The 22,110-nt window shown below is 46.6% G+C and overlaps 1 protein-coding gene across 1 annotated transcript in view; it reads right to left on the minus strand.

Annotated features, from left to right (window-relative positions):
- COL6A3 (collagen type VI alpha 3 chain) overlaps positions 1–22,110 on the minus strand; it is an 81,970-nt gene that overhangs the window by 51,891 nt on the left and 7,969 nt on the right. Inside the window, exons 2-6 of the mRNA XM_036065465.2 lie at positions 15,857–15,977; positions 13,714–14,331; positions 7,896–8,498; positions 3,502–4,086; positions 1,123–1,722 (exon numbers count right to left, since the gene is read on the minus strand). Of these exons, the coding sequence (XP_035921358.2) occupies positions 1,123–1,722; positions 3,502–4,086; positions 7,896–8,498; positions 13,714–14,331; positions 15,857–15,947 (2,497 nt within the window). The 5' untranslated portion in view covers positions 15,948–15,977. The remainder of the gene's footprint in view (positions 1–1,122; positions 1,723–3,501; positions 4,087–7,895; positions 8,499–13,713; positions 14,332–15,856; positions 15,978–22,110) is intronic.

Below are 22,110 nucleotides of genomic sequence, written 5' to 3' on the forward strand. Positions count from 1 at the left end.
ATTAAAATGTCCCATTTCAAAGCAGTGCATATTTGCAAAGGACTAGATAGAACTGGATGGGTCTACCCAATCTAAGCATCATGCTTCTTCAACAAAACAAGACAGTGGAAGCCCCAGAGGGTCCTATCCTTGCATCAGGAGGTAATCACCCTAGGAGAACAGTGTTTTCCAATTGTTATAAATTAAACTATTTAAAATGTGGTCCATATAGTCCTTTTGCTTAAGAATCAACCCATCTCTAGCAACAAAGGCTGACATGGGTTAACCACCCAAGGATAAATGAGTTGACACCTATCTGCTCTAACTGGATTATCTTCTCCTAACTCTGAGGTTATGGGCTAGGACCCCAAAGAGGGCCCATCATTACTCTGTGGGTCATACTGTCTATCAGTGCATCCCAGCCTGCTGTACTTAGCCAACAGAAAACAGGGAGGACAGCCCACAGGGGGCTACGAAATATCACGTGAGCATTATTTTCAGCTCAAAGAGTTCTTAGAGGTATTTTGATTAGGTTTCAGTTGTCTCAGTCTTGCTCCCCATCTGTGTGATGTCAGCAAGCTGGCAGATCCAATGCGTCCGAATCTCACCACCGTACTAATTTGCAGTGATAGCAATAGTCCAGGCTTCCTTGGGAAATCATTTTGTCATCACATAAAGATGCAGCCCTTGTTGGGTTTATTAAAAAATAATAATAATTTTCTACCTTCAGCGGATTTTGAACATAAAAAAAGATCATATAAATAATTTCCATCTGTGAACAACCCCGATGCATTCTCCTGTATGAAAGGGACTCAATCCCTCTTGCTCTCACTTCCATTCTGGATCTGTGCTCCAGAACCTTCACAGGCACTGGGGCAAAAAAGAGGGGGGTTGTGGATAAGATGGGAGGAACAGAAGCTGCATCTTCTAGACTTTCTTTCATGAACGAACTCCCTTTAGACAGAGCATCTAAGCTTGCTGGTACAGTGTCTCAAAGTCCCCATCCAAAATACTTCGACCCCAGATGCCCAGTCTTGGTTCTACATCTCAGCGGGCTCTCCTGTTCAGACTGGGCCACCTGCCCCGCTCCCCCCCGGGGGAGGTGTTGGAAGAAGGGAGCCCCACGCAGTCGGGGAGCTTTACCTGGCTGGGCGAGGGGCACTTCCTCCACACCTCCGCTAACATAAGTGGTTAGGGGCTGAATCAGCTGCTGAGGCAAAGCTGGCAGGGAGCTGAACTCATCCATGAGATACACCAGGCTCGGGTTAAAAGCAATCTGCTCAAGCTCTGCCTTATTCGCCTGGCCAGCGCCCACGCAGAAGGTGAGGACGCCTGCGCGCGCTAGGGCGTTGGCGGCCGGCAGGTAGGCGTCGTCAGACCGCCCGGCCGTGAGCAGCAGCAAGAGCTGCGGCACGTGGTCGCGGATCCTGCTGCCGCCAGCTTCGGCGAAGTGCTTGGCATGGACATAGCCCAGGGCCGCGCCCGTGTTCAGGCCCGACCCCCCCGTGAGCTGCAGCTGCCTCAGGTGGGCCAGCAACTCTGACTTTGTCTGGTATGTGTTTAGGGAGAACTCTGTTACTGGAGTGTCACTAAATTGCACTAAACCGACACGGATATTGTCGCTTCCGACATCAAGGCTGTTAACTACGTTCATGACAAAGTCCCGCACGTAAGGGAAATTGGTCTTTCCAACGTTGAACGATCCATCCAAAAGAAAGATGATATCCCTTTTGTTTACGTGAACTGCAGTGGAGCACAGAAAACAAAGTGAGACGTACACAACCCCGAGGGGCACGCATGCCAACGTCTAGAGCACACAGACTGTCGGTGAGGCAAAGCATATCCGGCTCGTAAAATATGGCGGAAGGCTGCATATTTTCCTCTAGTGGTAGCTGGTGTTTGTGAGGCGAATCGGTAGCCAAGTTGGCGAAACCAAGTGGGCTCGTGGAGAGAGAGAGTGCCAAAGTAAGAGTGTTTGCAACCAACAGAAGTGATCAGAATCCTTGAAGCAGAACCTTCCTTCCCTGGAAGTGAAGCGACCAGCGTGCCCTGCCTTTCTGCCTCACTCAGGTTTATGACCGTGGTCGTGGCCAGCCTTACACGGGTGAGACCGGGTCCCCCGGGCCAGCCTTACACGGGTGAGACCGGGTCCCCCGGGCCAGCCTTACACGGGTGAGACCAGGTCCCCCGGGATCACCTCTACACATTTGCAGAGAGATTTCCACTTACAGATAGATTAGAAGTGTTAGCCCAAGTCACCTGAGAACACGAGGTCCTGAAGGCTAGACAAAAAATTAATAAAACTGTGCTGTTCTCATCCTGAAGTATTCCTAGGACGATCCCTTTGTCCTTCTCTCTTGGTTCTCTTCTGTTGGGAGTCACGGCATCGCCTGGCAATAATCCCATGGGGTGCCCGTGGGAATTCCTCCAGAGTGAGATAATAGGATCATGGAAACGTGTTAAAATGCAAAAAGGCTATTTGCCATGCTTGGCTGAGGATAGGCACGTGAAGATTCAAAAGAACAGTTCTCAAATTAGAGAATTTGTAGCAGCACACTTAACTACCTGCCTTTAAAAAAAAATTATCTCCCATCTCTTCCCTGGTGTCTCACTAAAATTTCAACTTGACGACTAATTTTATCCTGTGCCCTATCAAATGACTTTGGCTATGAGAGTGTGGAATGGAAGTCTGAAGGAAGGAAGAGAGAGAGAGGCTTTCAGAAGAGCAGAGAGCCTGAGGAGAAAGCATGCATCATGCAATATGGGTCATGCAGCCAACAGTCTTCCAGTGGTGAGGTTGTGAGGCGGAAAAGCTTGTTTCCGTGATATTCATCTTCGTTAAGGACGGCGAACTGTACTCATCCAGCAAGTGAGCTCACAGACTGTTATCGTGTCTTTGAAAATAACTTTTCACTGATAATCATATTAAGTGAAAGATTTTAGAAACCACTGGGTTTTTAATCTCCACGCCCATTCAAGGACTGAAGGGAAATCCCTCAAAGAGAGAGGGTTAACATTCTGCGCTACTGGGGCTGGGCCACTGAGTGGGGACTGTGGGCTCAGGAAAGCCAGAGCCAAGCCACACATTGGTGGTGGCAGAAGCAGGCTGAACGGGAGTCAGCAGTAGAGACAGACCTGGGATCTGACAAGAGGTAACAACTAGAAGTGACCCCCTAGGCCAGAAGCTAGAAGGACAGGTGGCCCCTGGCCCTATAGTTTCCGTCATATGATTTCTATTTGATGACATGTGAAGTCATACAATTCTTATCATATGACATTTTAAGACATACAGTTGTATCACATGGCATTCAAGTCACACAATCCCCAACTCAGGGTAAAAGGAAGCCTGAAATAAATCTTGTTTATGGCTCTTGTTTCCACCATTTAAGTTGTTTCCATCATTTAAGACCTGTCTCTCAGCTGAGCACAAATAAAACTTGGTTTTGTTTTGCTTTTTTTTTTCCTCAAAGGCTCTGCCTGCAGACCCGCCCTGCCGTGAGTCTGACTTCCTCCCCAGCATACCTGCAGAGGTTCCGGAGAGGGTCCTGAGAGGCGCCAGCAGGCCGGGCAGCACGCCCTGCAAAGGGGCGGCTCGGAACTCGGTGGGGATGAACACCAGGGAGGAATCAAAAGCAATCTCTTCCAGCTCAGCCTGGTCGGCAGCCTTGCTCCCAACAGCAAAGGACATGATGCTGCTTCTCTTCAGCTCCTGGGCAGGCTGGCTGATTTCATCTAGGGACTTACCGCCTGTAATCAGCACCAGAAGCTTAGGGACCCCCTCGGCGGCCCGGTAGCCAGCCGAACTAGTGAACAGGTTGTTCCGAACAAAGTCCAGAGCGGAGCCCGTATATAGGACTGAGCCTTCCATGGGTTTCATTCTCCGCACGGCGGTAATGACTTCCCTTTTACTGGGGTAGCTATTGAAATAAAACTCTGGCCTCACAGTGTCTGCATACTGAGCCACTGCCACTTGGATGAGATCCTGTCCGATTTCCAGCCTCTGGATGACTTTGGCAATGAAGTCGCGGATTGCATTGAAGTTGGCCAGTCCCAGTGCGGATGAGCCATCCACCAGGAAAACTATGTCTCTCTTGTTGACTTCAATGACTGTAGGTAGCAACATTATAAGGTGAGTAGAACGGCCTTACCCAGCACATTCAACTATGACTCTCCATACAGCTAACTCGACTCCGAGGGCACTCCCGTTTGCTCTGGCCAGTGTGAAGTCAGTGGGAGCCCCAGGAGAATCTGTCGGAACACACACATTACTACCAGCTGCATCCTCCCTATGGGTGGCAGGTTGGGCTCCTGACCCCCCCACCCCCACCCGCTCCTAGTACTTTTTACAAAAAGTCGCACAAAAACAAATTGAGTTTTAGTAACCACCTGTTTAGCACACTGTCAGTTAAAAAAGCCAGGAAGCTCTTTTCTGCCAAAAGTCTATAGGTTAGATTTGAGAGTCAAGAATGAAGCCATAGCTTAAATGAGTAAAGGAGCATCAGTGTCTACCCAGAGGGTCTTTTGTTTCACACCCATGACATCATGAACATCTAGCACCAGGATGACAGAGCGTGAACATCCCCATTCCCTTCCGTTCTACTTTCCATGCCTGGGTTTTTCAGGCAAAGGAAAAAAAAAAAACAACCAATTACTTGACATCATAAAACTTAGAGAAAGGAAATCAATGTCAAAGCCAGCAAGTGGCACAGAAGGATTTCCATGTAAGAGACCTGCGTTGGGAAGGGGCTAAGTTCCGTGTTAGGACTGTGATAAACTGCACAGCAAAAGCATCTGGATGAGGTCACTGCCTCGTGACTATAAACTTGGGTCCACCTGCTGCATGACACACAGGCAGCCCACCTGAGCTGCGGGCACAAAGAACTGGGTCAGACATGACACCCAATCCAAACCCCTGCTAGGGCTTCCAAGACTTAGAAGGATGTCAATGGTTAAAGCGGAGGCAGGAGTGCTTGCCCTTTATTAAATAATTATCTGGACATAAAGAGGCCTCCATGACTCCACACTCTCAGGTGGATTATAGAGAAAACATGTAAATGCATACATGAACACAAAGCATCCAGGGACAGGCATGCGGAGACCATTGCTTTGTCAGCAGTTTGTGGTGTAGACGATGAGTTCCAAGTCCTTAAACGTTCCATAGAGACATGCAGACACATGAAATTCTTACTATGTGTATGTGCGAAAGACACTGAGTGTGACATAGCCCTGCCTTCCCCTCCCCTCCACACATACATAGAAGACACACATACATACAAATATACAGTTAACCACACATGTACATTTCACGCACACACGGATCGTCAGCCTGCCCGGATGCATGCACTCACACACACACAGCCCTCCTCCACCCCTGACGCAGAAGTTGATCCTGAGACCATAAATGCAGAGATTCCTTCATTCCATGTATGTGCAGGCATATACGTATATAAGATATACCATAGATGAATAGAAAGACAGGTCAACTGTCATCCCCGATAACCCAGGCTGACTCCCTCAGCTGGTTGAGTGGCAGCCTCCCCTCCCCCTCCAGTAAGTGCATCCTCGTTTTTGGCACGTGATGCCCACCCAAACAGAGCTGTCTTCTGCTGGAACTGGGTTTGAAATACCTTTGTTGGGAGGTGAACCTAAGGTCCCGCTAATCAGTGGGCTTCTGCCTTCACCTCCCGTGGTGACAGTCACCAGCGCACTCCCAGGACACCACATCCCCCCAGACCTCACAAGCCCAGGACCGGGGGTGACTGCCCTGGCTCTGCCACATTGCTGTCTACAAACGTCCGGAACCCTCCTGTCGCTTCTCGGTGCTGTCTTGTCTCCACCCTACTCCCCCCATCCTCAGCGACTAGGGACCTCGGCCCCCAGTAAAGCCCGTCCTCCTGCGCCGCCCCTGACCCCGCACCTGCTTCTCAGGCCCCACCTGCCCTTACTGTCTCTGGAGATTGCCACCCCCCCACCTCGGCCTGGCCTCCGCCTGGTGCTCACTCATGCTCCCCCTGCCTCTGCCACGCCAGGCCCCAGATCTGCTCCCCTGCTCTGCAGCCCACCCTCGGGGTAATCTGCACCAGCCCACGACAGCCAGTGCTCTCCTGCAAGCTTTCCTCTCCCAGCCTCCAGAATGACCACTTCATCCTCTGCTCTCGGCTCAAACCTGGCCCACGCCCACGCCCAATCTCACCACACAGGTAGGTCCCTGAGAAACCAGAGCCACCGGAGGGCAGTCCCTCAGCTCCAGCCTTCCGTGCATCAAGTGAGCTCCAGCCCCGCTGCCTTCCAACAGTTCTTGAAAGAGTCCAGGCTCCTTGGTGTTGCAGGGACACCGCACCTGGAGCACCGTCCCTTTGCTGTCCCCTTTCTATCCTGCAGCTTCTCTAACCCGCTTTCCCTGGCCATCCCATCCAAAGTTCCCTCCCCCTGTTCTTCCCCTCACAGCCCCAGGCTGCCCTCATCTACCTTCTCACACTCGGAATACTGCGTCTGGTCATTGGCTTATGTTTCCATCATCTCCCCTTTATCCTGTAACGGGTCAGTGCCCACGTCTCTCTCATCCACCAGCACTGTGTCTCCGGTGCTTGGCAAACTGTCCAGCTCACACTAGAGAGCCAAGGATCTTTGTTGAATAGTCACAAATGGTCACAATGATCAAAGAGGCTGTCTGTGAGTGAGGAGCTAACACTCTAGCTTGGGAGAACTGAAATGAAAGCAATGTGCAACCCATGAAGAAGAAGAACATGAAGCTTCTCCTGGAACAAAAATGTCTTCATCCAGTGTAGCTCCTTTGTCATAAATCCAAGAAATTGGGAGCCTAGAAAGGTTGTGCAGCCTGACCAGGATCACCTGGTTACCATAAGACCCAGGACCAAGGCCGGGTCTCCTAGCTACAGCTTCGGTGTTTCCTCAATTTGGACAGAACCTATGGAAACCATCTGTTTGTTTCCAGAACTGTACAAGTCCAGAGAAACCTCCGTAGGTTGTATTCCAATCAGAGGGATGTCTAGAAACATCAAGGGGATTTTCAGGATGGAATTGGGCATCAACTCTGGTTTTCCCTACCCAGCAATAATGCAGAATACCACGGGTAATCGCTGGCAGGCAGGTGAGATCACCAGTTAAGGTAACTTGGTACCACTGGGTCTGCCTGAATCTTAACTGTCACAGCCTCAAGCGCAGCTGGACCCTTCTTTACATTTTGAAAACACATTCTCGCCTCCCACACTTGTTACATGTATATTTGTTAGGTAATGGGATTTGTTTTATGTTTATAAATGATTCCAGTTGGGCTCTTTTGCCAAAGGCCCTCTGTTTGAAGGTATGTCATGATTTCACCACTCAAAAGAACAAGTCAGAAATTCAACAAGCACAGGCAAACAGCGTCTCCTAAATATTCCAAGTGAGTGCTGTGTTGTTGCTTACCTTCAGAAGTGTGGCTCTCGAAACCCACCAGAGAGAGGACCCTGCGGGGCAGCCCGCACCTACTTACGAGCACACCTCTTAACACGCTGGCTTCGAGGCAGTGCCATTGTCCGGGACCAATTTTCGCAGAATTGCCATGAGCCCCTGAGCTCCGTTTTTCAGATGACTGGACCGTAAGTAAACAATACAATGATGCTCGACAACCTCAGAGTAACAGCTCTCCTGAATTCACCTTCAAAGCACACTTCCTTGACAATGCATGCATTAACATGAGCTTCCCACTCACTCCCAGATCTTGTGTCTTTTTCCAACGCCACGACAAACACAGACATCACAACCAAGAGCTAGCACACGTCAGAAGGACTCCACCGTGGGTACTTACAGGTTCTCCTGAGGTGAATCATTCTGTAGGAGCCTGCCTTACTTCTATGAAAACCAACACACAAAACCCCCCACTCCCCCACGGATGGCGAGAAGAACATACGTACCTTCTGTGACAATGGTTGGCGGTTGCAAGACAATGTGCCTTTGGGCCACGCCAACAATGTACGGCAGTAATTGCTCCTGGAGGTCCCCAAAGCTACGGAATTCCGGGACAGTAAACACCAAGTTGTCATTGGTAGCTATGTGCTGAAGCTCGGCCCTGGAGGCGGCCTGGGCTCCGAGGCCAAATGAGAATACGCTAGCCTGCTTCAGTGCTACCACCCCGTCGCGGATCTCGTCACTAGAAGGCCCAGCACTTATGAGGACCAGCACCTGGGGAACCCCTTCCTCCACTCGGCTGCCCCCTGCCCGGGTGAAGTGGTTCTCCACCACGAAATCAAGGGCAAGGCCGATATTGGCCAGCTCCCCACCAGTGAACGCAAGGGCTTTCACTGCATCCAGAACCTGGGCCTTGGTGGAGTAGGTGTCCAAGGAGAACACGGTTCTGGGCTCATCGCTATACTGGACCACCCCCACTCGGATCTGCTGAGCTCCGACTGAGAGTCTCTCAAGGAGATTTACAAGGAAGTCGCGAATGACTGCAAAATGGACACTTCCGGTGTTGTTTGATCCGTCAATAAGGAAAATAATGTCAGCAGAGTCTTGTGCTTTAAAAGAAAGAAATGCAAAAAATGTGAAAGCGTTAGAACAAGTGACCACATGCATCGTTCAGTGTTCTGACATGTTTCTTTGGAAACCAATAAGAAACACGAAATATGGACACACAAAACACATGTTGATTAAGGAATGTGAAATTCTCTTTTAGTTCTGCATTCTGAATGGATAAGAGGCAACTTCTTAGGAACCATGGTGTAAAATGGGGCATTTATATCAAATTTTCATTTGCACCATCTCTGTAGTTACACATTAAAACATCATATTCACTTGTCTGAGAAATCATTTGTACGTATTCTAGAAACTTCTAGGAAATTTGGAGGGAGATGTTGTTGCTTGGAATTGTGCGTTATCATACCCACAGGAAAAGATAAGGGAGTGTGTACTATTCACAGAGGTCCAAACAAGATTTGTAATTTTTGGACATTTCCCTTATAATCCCCAAGTGATTATAGGAATTTTCTTTGTCCAAATCCACAGCTGGGAAATAGAATCTCAGATTCAGGGTTTGATGACTTATCATCCCAGCATGTTAAACAATTCTCTGAGCAACAGTTTCTTCTCTTTTCTTTAAAAACCAAAATGGCGCAGGCACGCAACTCTGTGAACTAGAAAAGAAGAACTCAAGCTACACTTAAAGTTCTCATCTTAAAAATACCCTCATAGATGTTTGGTTTGATCTTTTCTTTTTTTAATAACCTATTTTATTTAAATTCAATTAGTTAACATATAGTGTATCATCAGTTTCAGATGTAGAGTCCAGTAAATCATCAGTTGTATATAACACCCAGTGCTCATTACATCAAGGTCTTTTCCTTTCTCATATGATGTTTGGTTGTGTGGAACTCACATGTGGGTCTGTGATTAGGCTAAATGTGTTGTTGTGTGTTTTTGCTATTGCCTCTGTATTCAATCACATAATGCAGAACAATGTTAAACAGAGTGATATGAAACCAGTCATGACATAATTATCCAACCTTATTTTTATGACACCCTAGACTGACTGCCTAGTGAGCCCATGAGCCTCTAATAAACCCTGAATCAGACTTAGCTCCGGGGTTTTACAGATGGACATAAAAACAGAGACCTAGGCCTCTATTCTCCCTGCAGTGGCAAGCTAGGCACTCCCACCCCATTAGGAAGAATGGGGGGTTTCACAGAAGCACTCTGTAAGGAATAGCAATCAATAATTTAGAAACCTGAGTAGAATATTTCAAAGGCTCAGCTAGAACATTTATATCAGACTGATTTAAAACTAGAGGAAAAGCCAAATTAGTCTGGTGAATGTTTTTTTGATAACTTAAGTGCATGTCAGGAACAGGGAAAGATTCTATGGGAGCATATGTGATATTTATATTCTGAGATTTTAGGAAGCTGTATTTAGGATATAATTACAACACTATATATATATATGAGAATACGCTAGCCTGCTTCAGTGCTACCACCCCTATATATATATATAGTTATATATATATATAACTATTCATTCTGACCTTTTTAACGACAGTGAATATTTTATGTTTAAAATGAATTTTTCCTTGTGCCAGCAAAATTGCTTTCATTTTCACTATGGACACAGGATACAAATCTGATCTCATAAAACTAAAGAATTTTGCTATAGTGCCATTACATTCTTCCCCAAGTTCCCTCACAGGGTAAGCCAAGCCAGGGATTGCTAGAATCAGAAAGGTTCTTTCTTTCACTTCCACAAAATCCCTGACACTTTTGCAGATGAATTCCTTGCATGGGGGAAGATATTAACTTGGAAATATGAGATCTAATGAGAGGGATAATTTGCTACAGTAATCTCATATTTTTAATAAACATCTCACCCAAGTACTAAATAAGAGTGGGCCTTTGCTAAGAACACCAAAGCATTTGCTAGTCTTTAGCCAAAACTTAAGATTCCTGAGGGATCTTTGGGAGGATGCGGTGCCACAGAAATGGCGCACAGCGTCACTGGGGCCAGACGCTATGTCAGTCACACCACCGTATTCCTCAACATTTCCCAGGCCTGAACAAATGCCCCAGAGAGACAGTGGAAGATTGGCCGCTGACTCTGCATACCAGGTCATTTAAAAGAAGGATTAGCTATGAGCCTAGGGTCAAGAAAAGGAAAACGATGCCTAAAACACAGGATGACACAGTCCTTATTCATTGATTACTTTTAAATTAATTTATCGCATTATTATTTTTTGGTTGCGGTTTACAGGAGTACATAAAGAAGAGAAGCCCTGTGGGAAAATCCTTGAACTTTTCTCTTCCTAAAGGCTGGACTGCAGCAGGTCATAGAAACATGTTGGATAATTTGTCATCACTGAAAAAACAACATTGTCCTCTGATGCACACAATGATGGGACGAACAAGGGCATGCTATGTTATCCAGGAGAACCAAAGCCTCAGACAAACACAAGAGCTATGGGTTCTTGTGTACAGCAAGCCAAACCAATGACCAATATCAACTCTAAGGACAACCAGCTGTAACTAAACTTAAAAACAGGAGGTTGTCTGGTTTTCTGCTTTAACAGCTCGTGTATCACACCCTCTGTGGCATTTTCTATAGAGAAGTTTCACAATGTCCATGGAAACATCAGGCTCCTTTAACACTGTTGGAAACACTCTTTCCCTGAGCGCATTTGTGTGGGCACAATGCCTTCCTGAGCTCGTGGGATGCTTCCTCTTTTTAAGAAAAATAAAAAAGATCACATACGTATTTCCTGTGCAAGTCTACAAAATTGTAGATGGATTTTGTGAGTTCTTTAAACCTACATTTTGCAAAGAAAATAAGGCTGACACTGAAATCCTCACTGAATACAGACCACTTTTAGCTTTTGCTTCAGTGCAAAGGTTTTGTATCTTAGTGATATGCATTTATAAAAGATTTATAAAAGAATGACAAAGAGATTTTTATAAAAACACAACCTTTGGAGACTGATGACTTGAGTAGAGTTCATTTAGAACAGTGGGGACCATTAACATTTCATACACCTACAGGTAATGGGAAGACAGTTGCTAACTTGCTAGCAATCTCTCTACTGTCCTCTGACTACCTTTCCCAAAAACTGTAAGCAGAGAATGATTATTATTTTACTTTTGGCTGTGGAACATGCAATGGGCTGTGATACTGGAGGAGTTGCAGAGTGAAGTTAATCAGAAAAGACAACATAAACAGATTAATATTCCACCCTGGAGCTGCTAGTGGCTTGGACACTAGAAGACAGAGATGCTTCCTTGGCATAAAAACAAAGGTTTTATCATCTGTGTGGAAACAGACTATATCGACAGGCTCCTTGTTCATTGATAGAATGGTTAAACATAAAGGCAAACTCATCCCCTCTTTTTCCTGAGTTGGCCAAACCGGCACTCAAGAAAAGATGTCCTGTTTCTCTACTGATCCCTTCACTGTATGGACAGTGGATTAGTTCTTACCCCTCCATTCAGAAATGTGATTGACAGTGAATTACTGACACTGAGAATATTGTAGAGATTGGGATAGGTCATCATAAATACCCTCATATCATTTCCTTGTGGCCCAGAGTTTTTGGGTCAGGATGCTCTGGGGGGTCCCAGCTCCTTCTATAATCTGGCAGGATTGACACGTCCATCATAAAACATAAATGAGGCATGTCACGTGTAGCAGAGGACACCTCCCGGGGTTAAATATAAATGATCGAGGCCATTACTCACTCCTCTGTCAGAGATAAGACCTGCTGGCAGGGGTGTTAGCCTTCCCACCCCTGTCACAGCTGAGATCATGGGTGACCACTGGGGAGACCACTCTCTGAAACAACTTGGGGTTGGTTAGTTCTGGAACCCTTCTCTCCTCCAAGCTCTGCCCAAGATGACCGGTTCCTTCTCCTGACAACTAGTCAACTTCTTCCCCAGCCTTTGCTTTCTGAATCTGTTATGGGAACCTGACATCCATACTGTGTCCCTACAACTCCCCCACCATTATCCTGACCACAATCCAGAATGCTCTACCTTTCTCCAGAATCCTCATGCCCCTCCTGTCTTTCCACCAGACCCTCCCACGTGGCCCTTTAGATTGGTCAATTTATGCCTCAAAATCTCAACTCTTTCTTCTCCCTGCTCCACCCAATGTGTTGAATTAACAAGAAATGGACTCTCCGCCGGCCATCCAGCCTCCTGCCTCCTATCTCTGAGCCCCTGCGTGGCAACAACTTTGGAAAGCTTAGGAGAAGCCACGGCCATGGATCTTGCTCCTGTGGTCACTTCCTGGGTGCGGTGTGGAGCCTGCCTGCCCAGGCTGCTCCCCGCTCACTCCTCCTTCGAAGAATCATCCACCTCCTCCTCCTCCTCGGGGCAGCTATGTGCCCCGAAGGGATCGTCGACCTTCCTAAGGGATTCCTTTCCATCATGCTCAGCCTGGGTCCACACTGCACACCCTGTGTTCATCTCCAGAGACTTTAACATCTCTGTGGCTAACCCCCGAGTGCCAGCCTCCCAAGTCTCCAGCTGCCCCCTCCCCAGCGGCCCTCTGTCCACTGCACCCTATGCACATGAGGGCCACGTGGGCCTGTGAGCATCACTGGACACTAACTACTGCACGCCCATGGTCTGCCCTCGGTCTCCCTCCGTACACGGTGGTGGCGTTCCCCGGGTCGCACACCCAGCTGCCTCTAGGGCTCCTCCCCATCCTGCTCCACACCGCTGTCCCCGTCTTCCCCCCTCTCCCCCAAGGCAGGACCCCTGCGTGGGCTGTTGCAGGAACTGACTCCCTACCATTCTGGATTTCCTTCCCAAGAAGATCCTCTTGCCTCTCTATCACTCTCTCTTTGTGAGCTCCACATGCCCTTCCGGCCGGGAGTCTTCTTTCTAGGAAACGGGCTCTCTGTTCAGGTAACAGGTGCGAGGGCTCTTTGCTAGACACCTGGCTCGCTACACAGAGGCTTCCTTTGCTAGGGATCGTAGGAGTACCTCGTGGGGGATCATAATAGCAGATGGGGGTATTTTTAGAGTTCAAATTTAAGCTTTCGAAAAAACACCCTCTTGGAGGTAGCTGAGAGCTCTATTTCCGAAAGAGCTCCAGGGCACGGTCAAACCTTTGTTTTTAGACCCGTGAACAGCCATCTCTTCCCGCTTGCACCCGCCCACGACTAGCTAGAGGGTTGCTCGAACACCAGCAGTGGCCAAGCTTATCTCCAAAGAACAGCGAGGCGGGCAGCAGCTTGGCCATGTTGCCATTACCTGTGATGTCTTTAAGGGTGTCTGTGCCTCCAGCCCCTTCTGGAGCCATGGATGACCGCACACAGGACACTAAGTTTCCTACTATGTCATGAAGTGAGGTAAAATTCTCTAGGTTGAAAACATGCATATTGAGCGGTTCGCTTGCTATTTCTTTTAATGCTCCTTCATCTGCATCCTCAACTCCAATTGCAAACACGTTAACATCAGCAGACTTAAGTTCCGCTGAGGGCAGAGCAAGGCCGTCGTCCGAGTGTCCATCGGTTAACACTACGATAACCTGAGGGACTCCGTCACTGGCCCGGCTTCCAGCAGCCTCAGTGAGGTGGTTCTGCATTACGTATTCTAATCCTTTTCCGGTCTCATTGCTTCCCCCAATATAGGACATGTTGGAAATGTGGGAGAGGACTTCTTGCTTAGTACGGTACGTATTTAACAGGAACTCGGTATGTGGGTTGCCGTTGAACTGGACCAGAGCAAAACGGAAATCACTGTCTCCCACAGCTAAAGATTCTATAACATCATACAGAAACTCTCGAACAAGTTGGAAATGTTCCTTTCCAATGCTCCAAGAGGAATCCACTAGAAATATTATATCGGCAGCAGCACCATTTTTGACATCTTTAAAAAAAGACATTGGTTTAGATTTTTCTCCTGTTCAGGCAATGACTTCCTATCGGCGCAAAACCTTCCTTCCTACGCTGTCTGGGCTTGAACTGGGCTGTCACTTGAGGGAGCCGCGCCTCGCTCACACTACGGGCAGGGAGGCTGACTTACCTGAGATGCGGGGACCTGGGCGCGGGGACTCGACGGCTGCATATGGCCCAAGTTCCATATGCCATGAGCCCCACACGTGAGCCAGTGGCAGGCTCCAGAATGGAGGGGGAGCATTCCCTGGAGTGTCTTTTAACTCAGGCATGATTCTTTGTGACAGTTTGAGCCCCAAGACCCACCTGATGAGACCAGAAGGCTATCCCATCAGAGATCGCCAACCAGCATTTTATGAGTTCATCCTTCAGTCGGGGCTCTGAGACTGGGCCTTGAGAAGAAGGAACCGTGAAAACTTCTACCGCTTTACATCAACTAGCCTCTGCCGCTTTGGGTAATTTGCGAGAAAAATAAATGTAATGAAGAGGTCTTCCTTAAGGGGAGATTGATGTAACTGTAGTGAAAGGCAGTGTCTCATTTTTCTGTCTTTTTAGCATGAAGAAAGGTACTCTAACTAGTTACTGTATCTTTCTCAGGGGCAGAAAAGCCTTTGCAGATGTGGGATGTTATTTATCTTTTTCAAAGATGAATCCAGTCCTCTCTCGAAAGTGGAAGCAGGGGGCTCAGGGTGCCAGGCTATGGGGGGCCGAGTGCCCTTCTGCGCTGTGGGCCAGGCTGGCCACACACAGCCAGCTCCTGGACTCTACTTACCTCAGGCTGCCCAGATGCCCCAAGTAATGCCCCCCTTTCCGTGAGGTGGACCTCAGCTCCCTGCCATCTAAGGACCAGGGAGCCCAGTGGGAGGATCCCTGCCCAAGGCCCAACTCTCCAGGCAAAGGAGAAGAAGACCCAAGGCCATCCCTCTGAGCTCACAATGCATGAAGCACTTCTCAGTTTTCTAAAACTCTGCAAGCAAATTCTTGAGAGGGTTAATTCACATCTATTTTTTAAAACGGTTTGAGAAACTAATTTTTTTTAAAGATGGGGTGATTCTAGATGAAAAATGTCTTTTTGTGCCCAGAGTTATAGAGGGAGGGTGATCTATGTGTTCTGTTTTCAAGAAAAATGTTTATTCTCAATAATTGTCTTGTCCTGGTTTTATATGCTGTGAGACCAAACCAGTGCCAGAAATGTGGAAAAGCTCTTCATTGGGTAAAATATTTGTGAAACAAACTTTCTGCTCATACCCAGTGTAAAAACAAACCACCTGCAAACCAACTCCAAGATATCAAACCCAAGTTTTAGTAAAAATAAGCCGTCTCTCCCTGGATACAGAGCATCTGGAAAAGTCTGTATGCTGAATGAACATCCTGTAACAAAGGGCTTCACCATCCTTTCAAAGTATGTCTAAGTTCTATCTCAAGCTCGAGAGGTCTAAGATCTACAATCAGAGAACATACTCCTTTGAATAAAAGTAAGAAATGTTTCTGGATCTTACCTGCTTGCTGCTGTTGGGCATGGGTAAGAGAAAAGCCTGAGAGAAAGAGACAAAACACAGCCACCAAGGGCAAATGCCGATGTTTCCTCATTTTGAATGTGTCTAAGCACCAAGTGGGAACCTGAACAAGAAAATAGGGCAAAGTAAAATGATTAGTTTTGACAGATTACAAACTAGTACATCAAGGATTTATCCCTTTTATGAAATGTAGTTTTGACTAAACAATACATGAGAATCTTTTTTTTTTTTTTAAAGATTTTATTTATTTATTTGAGAGAGAGAGAATGAGAGAGAGAGCATGAGAGGGGGGAGGGTCAGAGGGAGAAGCAGACTCCCTGCCGAGCAGGGAACCCGATGCGGGACTCGATCCAGGGACTGCAGGATCATGACCTGAGCCGAAGGCAGTCGCTTAACCAACTGAGCCACCCAGGCGCCCTACATGAGAATCTTTGAATCTAGTGATTATATACCTTTGGCCGTAGCTTAAAAAGGTGGGGGGGGGGGGCAATTAAACCTTGCTTCCTCTCAGATTGAGGCGGGCAGCAAGTCACCAAACAAATGGCAGAAGGAGTCAAGAGTAAAGGTACTTGTGGACCCAAAGAGTAGCAGGCCTGTGACACCCAGCTTAATTGTGTAGACGAGGTTTGAAAGAATCCCACAGGAAATCTTCAGTTTATGGAGAAAATGGGCTTTGCCCAAATTAGAGTGTGTGCAAACACAACCATGGCCTCTGGACCCACTTCAAATCTTGCCCTTATTCTCTATTTAGCACTCTTTTCCCAACAAAAACCTGCTGATGCCAACCACCAATCTCAGAATGGAACACGTCCAAGGACGTTGAATGAGCAAGTCTGTGAAGCCTGACCTGAGGGTTGACCACGTTGCTACATGATCTCCCACAGCCACGCTGGGGGCTGCACACGTGACTTCCCACCAGCCAAGCTCATGCTCAGGTGGGCTTGGTAGCCTGTGTCACCAGACCTTTGCCCTACAAACAACACCCTCCCCTTACCCCAAATCAGAAAGCACCCCTGCTCTATCAAAATTCCAATGGCATTTGTTTCATAGAAATAGGGGGGAAAAAGTCCTAAAATCATATGGAAGTTTAAAAGACCCAGAAGAGCCACAGCGATCTTGAGAAAGAAAAATATAGCTGGAGGTGTCACAGTTCCTGATTTCAAAACATATTACAAAGCTGCAGTCATCAAAACAGGATGGTACTAGAATAAAGACAGACATACGGACCAATGGAAGGACACAGAGATCCCAGAAATAACTCTCACCTCATGTATATGGTCAAATGATCTTTCATAAGAGGGCCAAGGCTGCACAATAAGGAAAGGGCAGTCTTCAACAAATGGTGCGGGGAAAACTGTATATCCACATGCAAAAGAACAAAATTAGATGCTTACCTTACAACATTTATAAAAACTAACTCAAAATAGATTAAAGATCTAAATGTAAGACCCGAAACTCTAAAATTCCTAGAAGAAAATATAAAAGTCTTCATAACATTGGATTTGGCAAGGATTTCTTGGATACGACACCAAAAGCAAATGGGACTTGATCAAACAAAAATTTCTTGCAGCGAAGGAAACCATCAACAGAGTGAAAGGCAACTTACAGAAAGGGAGAAACATTCACAAACCATGTATCTGACGAATGGTTCAAATCCGGAATATATAAAGAACTCCCACAACTCAGCAACAGCAACAACAGCAAATAATCCAACTTAAAAATGGGAAAAGAGCTTGAATAGACATTTCTCCAAAGAAGATACACCAATGGCCATTAAGCACATGAAAAGATGCACAACATCACTCATCATCAGAGAAATGCAAATCAAAACCACAATGAGATATCACCTCACACCCATTAGAATGACTACTATCAAAAAAATATTAAACAACTATTATCGATGAGGATGCAGGAAAATTAGAACCTTGGTACCCTGTTGGTGGGAATATAAAACAGTGCAGCCACTATAGAAAACTCTAAGGAGGGTCCTCAAAAAATTAAAAATAGAATTACCATATAACCCAGCAATACCACTTCTGGGCATACATCCAAAATAACTAAAACAGGATTGCAAAGAAATATCTGCACACCCAAATTTATTGCAGCATTAGTCACAGCAGTCAAGAAGTAGAAACAACATAAATGCCCATCGATGGACGAACAGGTAAAGATAAATGTGGGATACACATACAGTGGAGTACTACTCAGCCTTAAAAAGAAGGGAATCCTATCATATGTGACATCGTGGACGAACCTTGCAGACACCGTGAGAAGTGAACCCAAAGAGTAGCAGGCCTGTGACACCCAGCTTTTACAAAAAGACACATACTGCAAGATTCCACTTAGAGGAGGTATCTGAAGTAGTCCAACGGCTAGAAACAGAAAATAGAATGGTGGTCGCCAAAGGGTGAGGAACGGGGAGCGGGGAGATGCTCAACAAACGAAGAGTTCCAGTTCTGCAAGATGAGAAAATTCTAGAGATTCATTGCACAACAAGGTGCATACAGTTAACATTACTGCACTGTTCACTTAAAAATGGTTAGGATGGAGGGCGCCTGGGTGGCTCCGTGGGTTAAGCATCTGACTCTTGCTTTCAGCTTGGATCATGAGCTCACGGTCATGAGATTGGGCCCCGTGTTGGGATCCACAGGGCAGTCTGGGATTCTCTCTCCCTCACCTCCCCCACAACTCTCTCTCTCTCTCAAAAATAAATAGATAAATGTTTTTTAAAATATGGCTAAGATGGTAAATTTTATGTCATGTTTGTTTTACCACAATTTTTAAAAAAGGACAGGAAAAATCACCTGTTTTCAAAAGTAAGGGTAACAGTGTACCCCTTAAATGTAACCATCGATTTAACAGGTATAATATAAACTCTCTGAGCTGTGATCACGGCTAAGAGCTAAAATGGGAACAAAATACAAGTAAACATTTTCTTAAAGCATGTGTCCATGCCCCTGGAAAAAAACAGCACAATGTTTGTCCTTGCCCGTAAATAATACTTGGAAAGGAAGAAGAAAAGATGTATCGGGCAGCAAAATATTAAGGTTTGGGGAACAAGACTTGAATCTTACGAAAGTAAAAAAGAATCTGATGTAACATTGAGACCTGGTGCAAAAATTAATTCTGCCCTCAGTGCCACTGAGCTCTGAAATCGGCTCCACGTAAGGCCTAAGCTTTTGCACCTGTTGACCTTACCAGGTAGACCTTCCTCTTGCCCTAGGCACTCCATGGGCCCAGTGATTCTGTTCACAGTTGTCCGCCGTACAATGCAGGAACTCCATCTTCCCCACGTTGCTAATGAAGTCAGTGTTAAGGATGGTCTGATATCGTCAGTGTTGTCATATAGAGCAACACAAGTCATGATAGCAGAGGAAAGTCTGTCTGACTATTTAGTGAGATGTCTACTCAGCAAGACAGCATTGAGGGCCAAGGAGAACCAAGAGGCAGCCCCTCTGAGGCTGCTACCTAAGGACACAGCGACAGCGAACACAAGGAAAACCTAAGCTCAGGCGCACGGTTTTGCCCACCAGAGGACAGGCCCAGAGGGAGAAGCTGGAGTTCAGATCTCATGGCTCAGCTCTGAGGAACAGCGAGACGCAGAGTGTGGGCCCTCGGCCAGTAGGCCAAAAGTTGGTGGACTAGACAGAGAAAGGTAAAACCATAAACAAGAGAGTGGATTCCAAGATCCACTGAACTTTTGGATTTCCAAGGAAAGTCAACAAAGTCTCATCCAGGCTGAGACAAATCTACCTTGTGATTCCAATTCTGAGAGCTTGGAAAGAGAACCACCTGTCAATACAACTTTCTCCTGGAAATGTATCAACACTGTGAAGAAAAGGTTGTTCTCGTGATGATCAGGAGGCCAGTCATCAAGAGGACATCCTTCTTTCTTACAGTAAGGCGACAGCTAGTGGTCATAACGGCAGTATTTCAAAGGCTCAGCACAATCATCTTGGCTTGAAATGGTGAACACGCGTTAGACACGGATCGATACGATAGAAAGGGGCAGCCCCCAGTGCTCGGTGCTTTGCCGCCACAGTGTCCCCAAGTCCTAGTTGAGTCCTGGCTGGTGCTCGGGGCATTCCCGACAGGCACCACTTAGCTGGTTGGTTTGCTCTCTCTACCGAGGATGACCTTCCAACCAGCCCCACGATTGCCCCCTTCACTCCCTAGAAAACCCTCAAGCCGATGCTCCACCCTGGGAATCTTCCAGATCTTTCCATCCAGCCATACCTCCCTTCCCCCACAATCTGTTAAACCTATTCCCGAATTTTTCTTCTGGGGAAAAAAAAAAAGTAAATGCAAGGTCTATAATTTATGTGTGTGTGTGTGTTCTCAATGAGGATATACACTTCTTTTAGAGGGGGGAAGAAGGGGCAGCGGGAAAAGGAGAGAGAATCTCAAGCAGACTCTACACCCAGCATGGAGCCCAACACAGGGCTCAACCTCATGACCCAGAGATCATGACCCGAGCCAATATCAAGAGCCTCTTAACCAACTATGCCACTCAGACACCTTTAGGATATACACTTTAGAACAATGTAAAAGTACATTGTATGTGTGCTATTCTTGATTCTTTCTATTAAAATTAAACATTGGATTTTTCTATCACCAATAAGCATCCTACTAGAAAACTGTTTTATGGGAAAATTGTCCATGTTATTTGAATTCTACTGGATTCTTTCCAAAACTATAGCCAGCCCTTTCTGAAACAACCTGTAATATTGTAATTGGTCAAAACCTTTTTTAAATATGGGATCCACAAGTTTCAAAGGATTTGTCAAACTCCCACATGTGTGCACAGCTGTAGCCGCGTACACAGGGCTTTCTGGGGGTACGACCCATGCTCACACGTGCTTCTAAAAGCATCTCTCCTACCTCCCCCCTAAAGTTTAAGCACCATTTACCACCGCTTCAATGAAAAATTTTAATGTGAATCTTTCAGGAAGTCCAGCTACTTGTTTGAAATATTTGATCCACGCACAAGATGCAAGATTCTAAGTAGTGCCTTTGTTTAAGAATAAGAGCAAGAGAATATCATAAGTCCTCTTCAGAAATCACTGGACTGGGGCGCCTGGGTGGCTCAGTCGGTTAAGCGTCTGCCTTCGGCTCAGGTCATGATCCCGGGGTCCTGGGATCGAGCCCCGCATTGGGCTCCCTGCTCAATGGGGATCCTGCTCCTCCCTCTCCATCTGCCACTCCCCCTCTGTCCCTCTCCCTGCTTGTGCTCTCTCTCTCTCAAATAAATAAATAAAATCTTTAAAAAAAAAAAAAAAGAAATCACTGGACTGTGCAATCCATGTGGAGAAAAGCAGGTCGGGAGATAAGATCTGCTTACCCTCTGCTGGGTGTGGGACGGGAGGGCCCCAGGCCCCTGCAGGCAGCTTTCACAAACAGGGTGCACTGTGTTCAGCAGCTTGCTAATGGCTTTGTAACCGTCCCTGCAACCCACACGGCATCACATCTGACTTCTTAGAATCCACGAATCCTCTCAAATATTAAACACTGAGTAGGCTCTCTATTGAGAAATTCCAAAATAATTTTCTCCTCTTTGATGAAGCTCAAAAAAATCTAAACTGTAATGAGATGAAATCTCTCACATCTTCCTGAGGCATTACTTACTTCAACTCTTCTCTAAGGAAAATGAATCTTAAATCGGTTGAAAATGACATGTAAAAACTTTTATTTCCAAGATACTCATCTTTAAAAGGGTAACCCCACAAATGAAGTGCTGCCCATTGAGACACAAAATAATGAAATGAGTGTACAGTGCACAGGAATTACCTTTTCTAAAATCTACCCAGATATTAAGGAAAAAGGAAGGGAGGGGAGGGGAATCCTGGAGGGGAGGGCAGGGCAGGGCAGGGCAGGGCAGGGGAGGAGAGGGAAGGGGAGGGGAGCGAGGACAGAGGGGGAAAAGCTCTTCCCGTTCTGGAGACGATGCTTGTGTTATCCAAGCCCCACTCCTGACTGATGAGCTCACGTGGTTTGGCTGAGCTGAATTCCCAGGTGGGAAAACTGCCTTCAGTCCCACACACTTTTCTTGCCATCATGCTTGGGAGCCAGTCATGTGGCTCAAGTGTTCCTAGCCCAGCTGCTGGATATTTGTTAGTGTTTCTGTTTGCAATTAAGTCTGTTCTATTTATCATGTCATGGAGTCCCAATTTTTAAAACTGAAGTTTTTAAAAGATGTCAAACATCATCTTCCCAAATGATCACCGAGCTTGTTCATT

The sequence above is a fragment of the Halichoerus grypus genome, chromosome 4, assembly GCF_964656455.1.
Source record: "Halichoerus grypus chromosome 4, mHalGry1.hap1.1, whole genome shotgun sequence".
In the NCBI taxonomy this organism is placed as follows: domain Eukaryota; kingdom Metazoa; phylum Chordata; class Mammalia; order Carnivora; family Phocidae; genus Halichoerus; species Halichoerus grypus.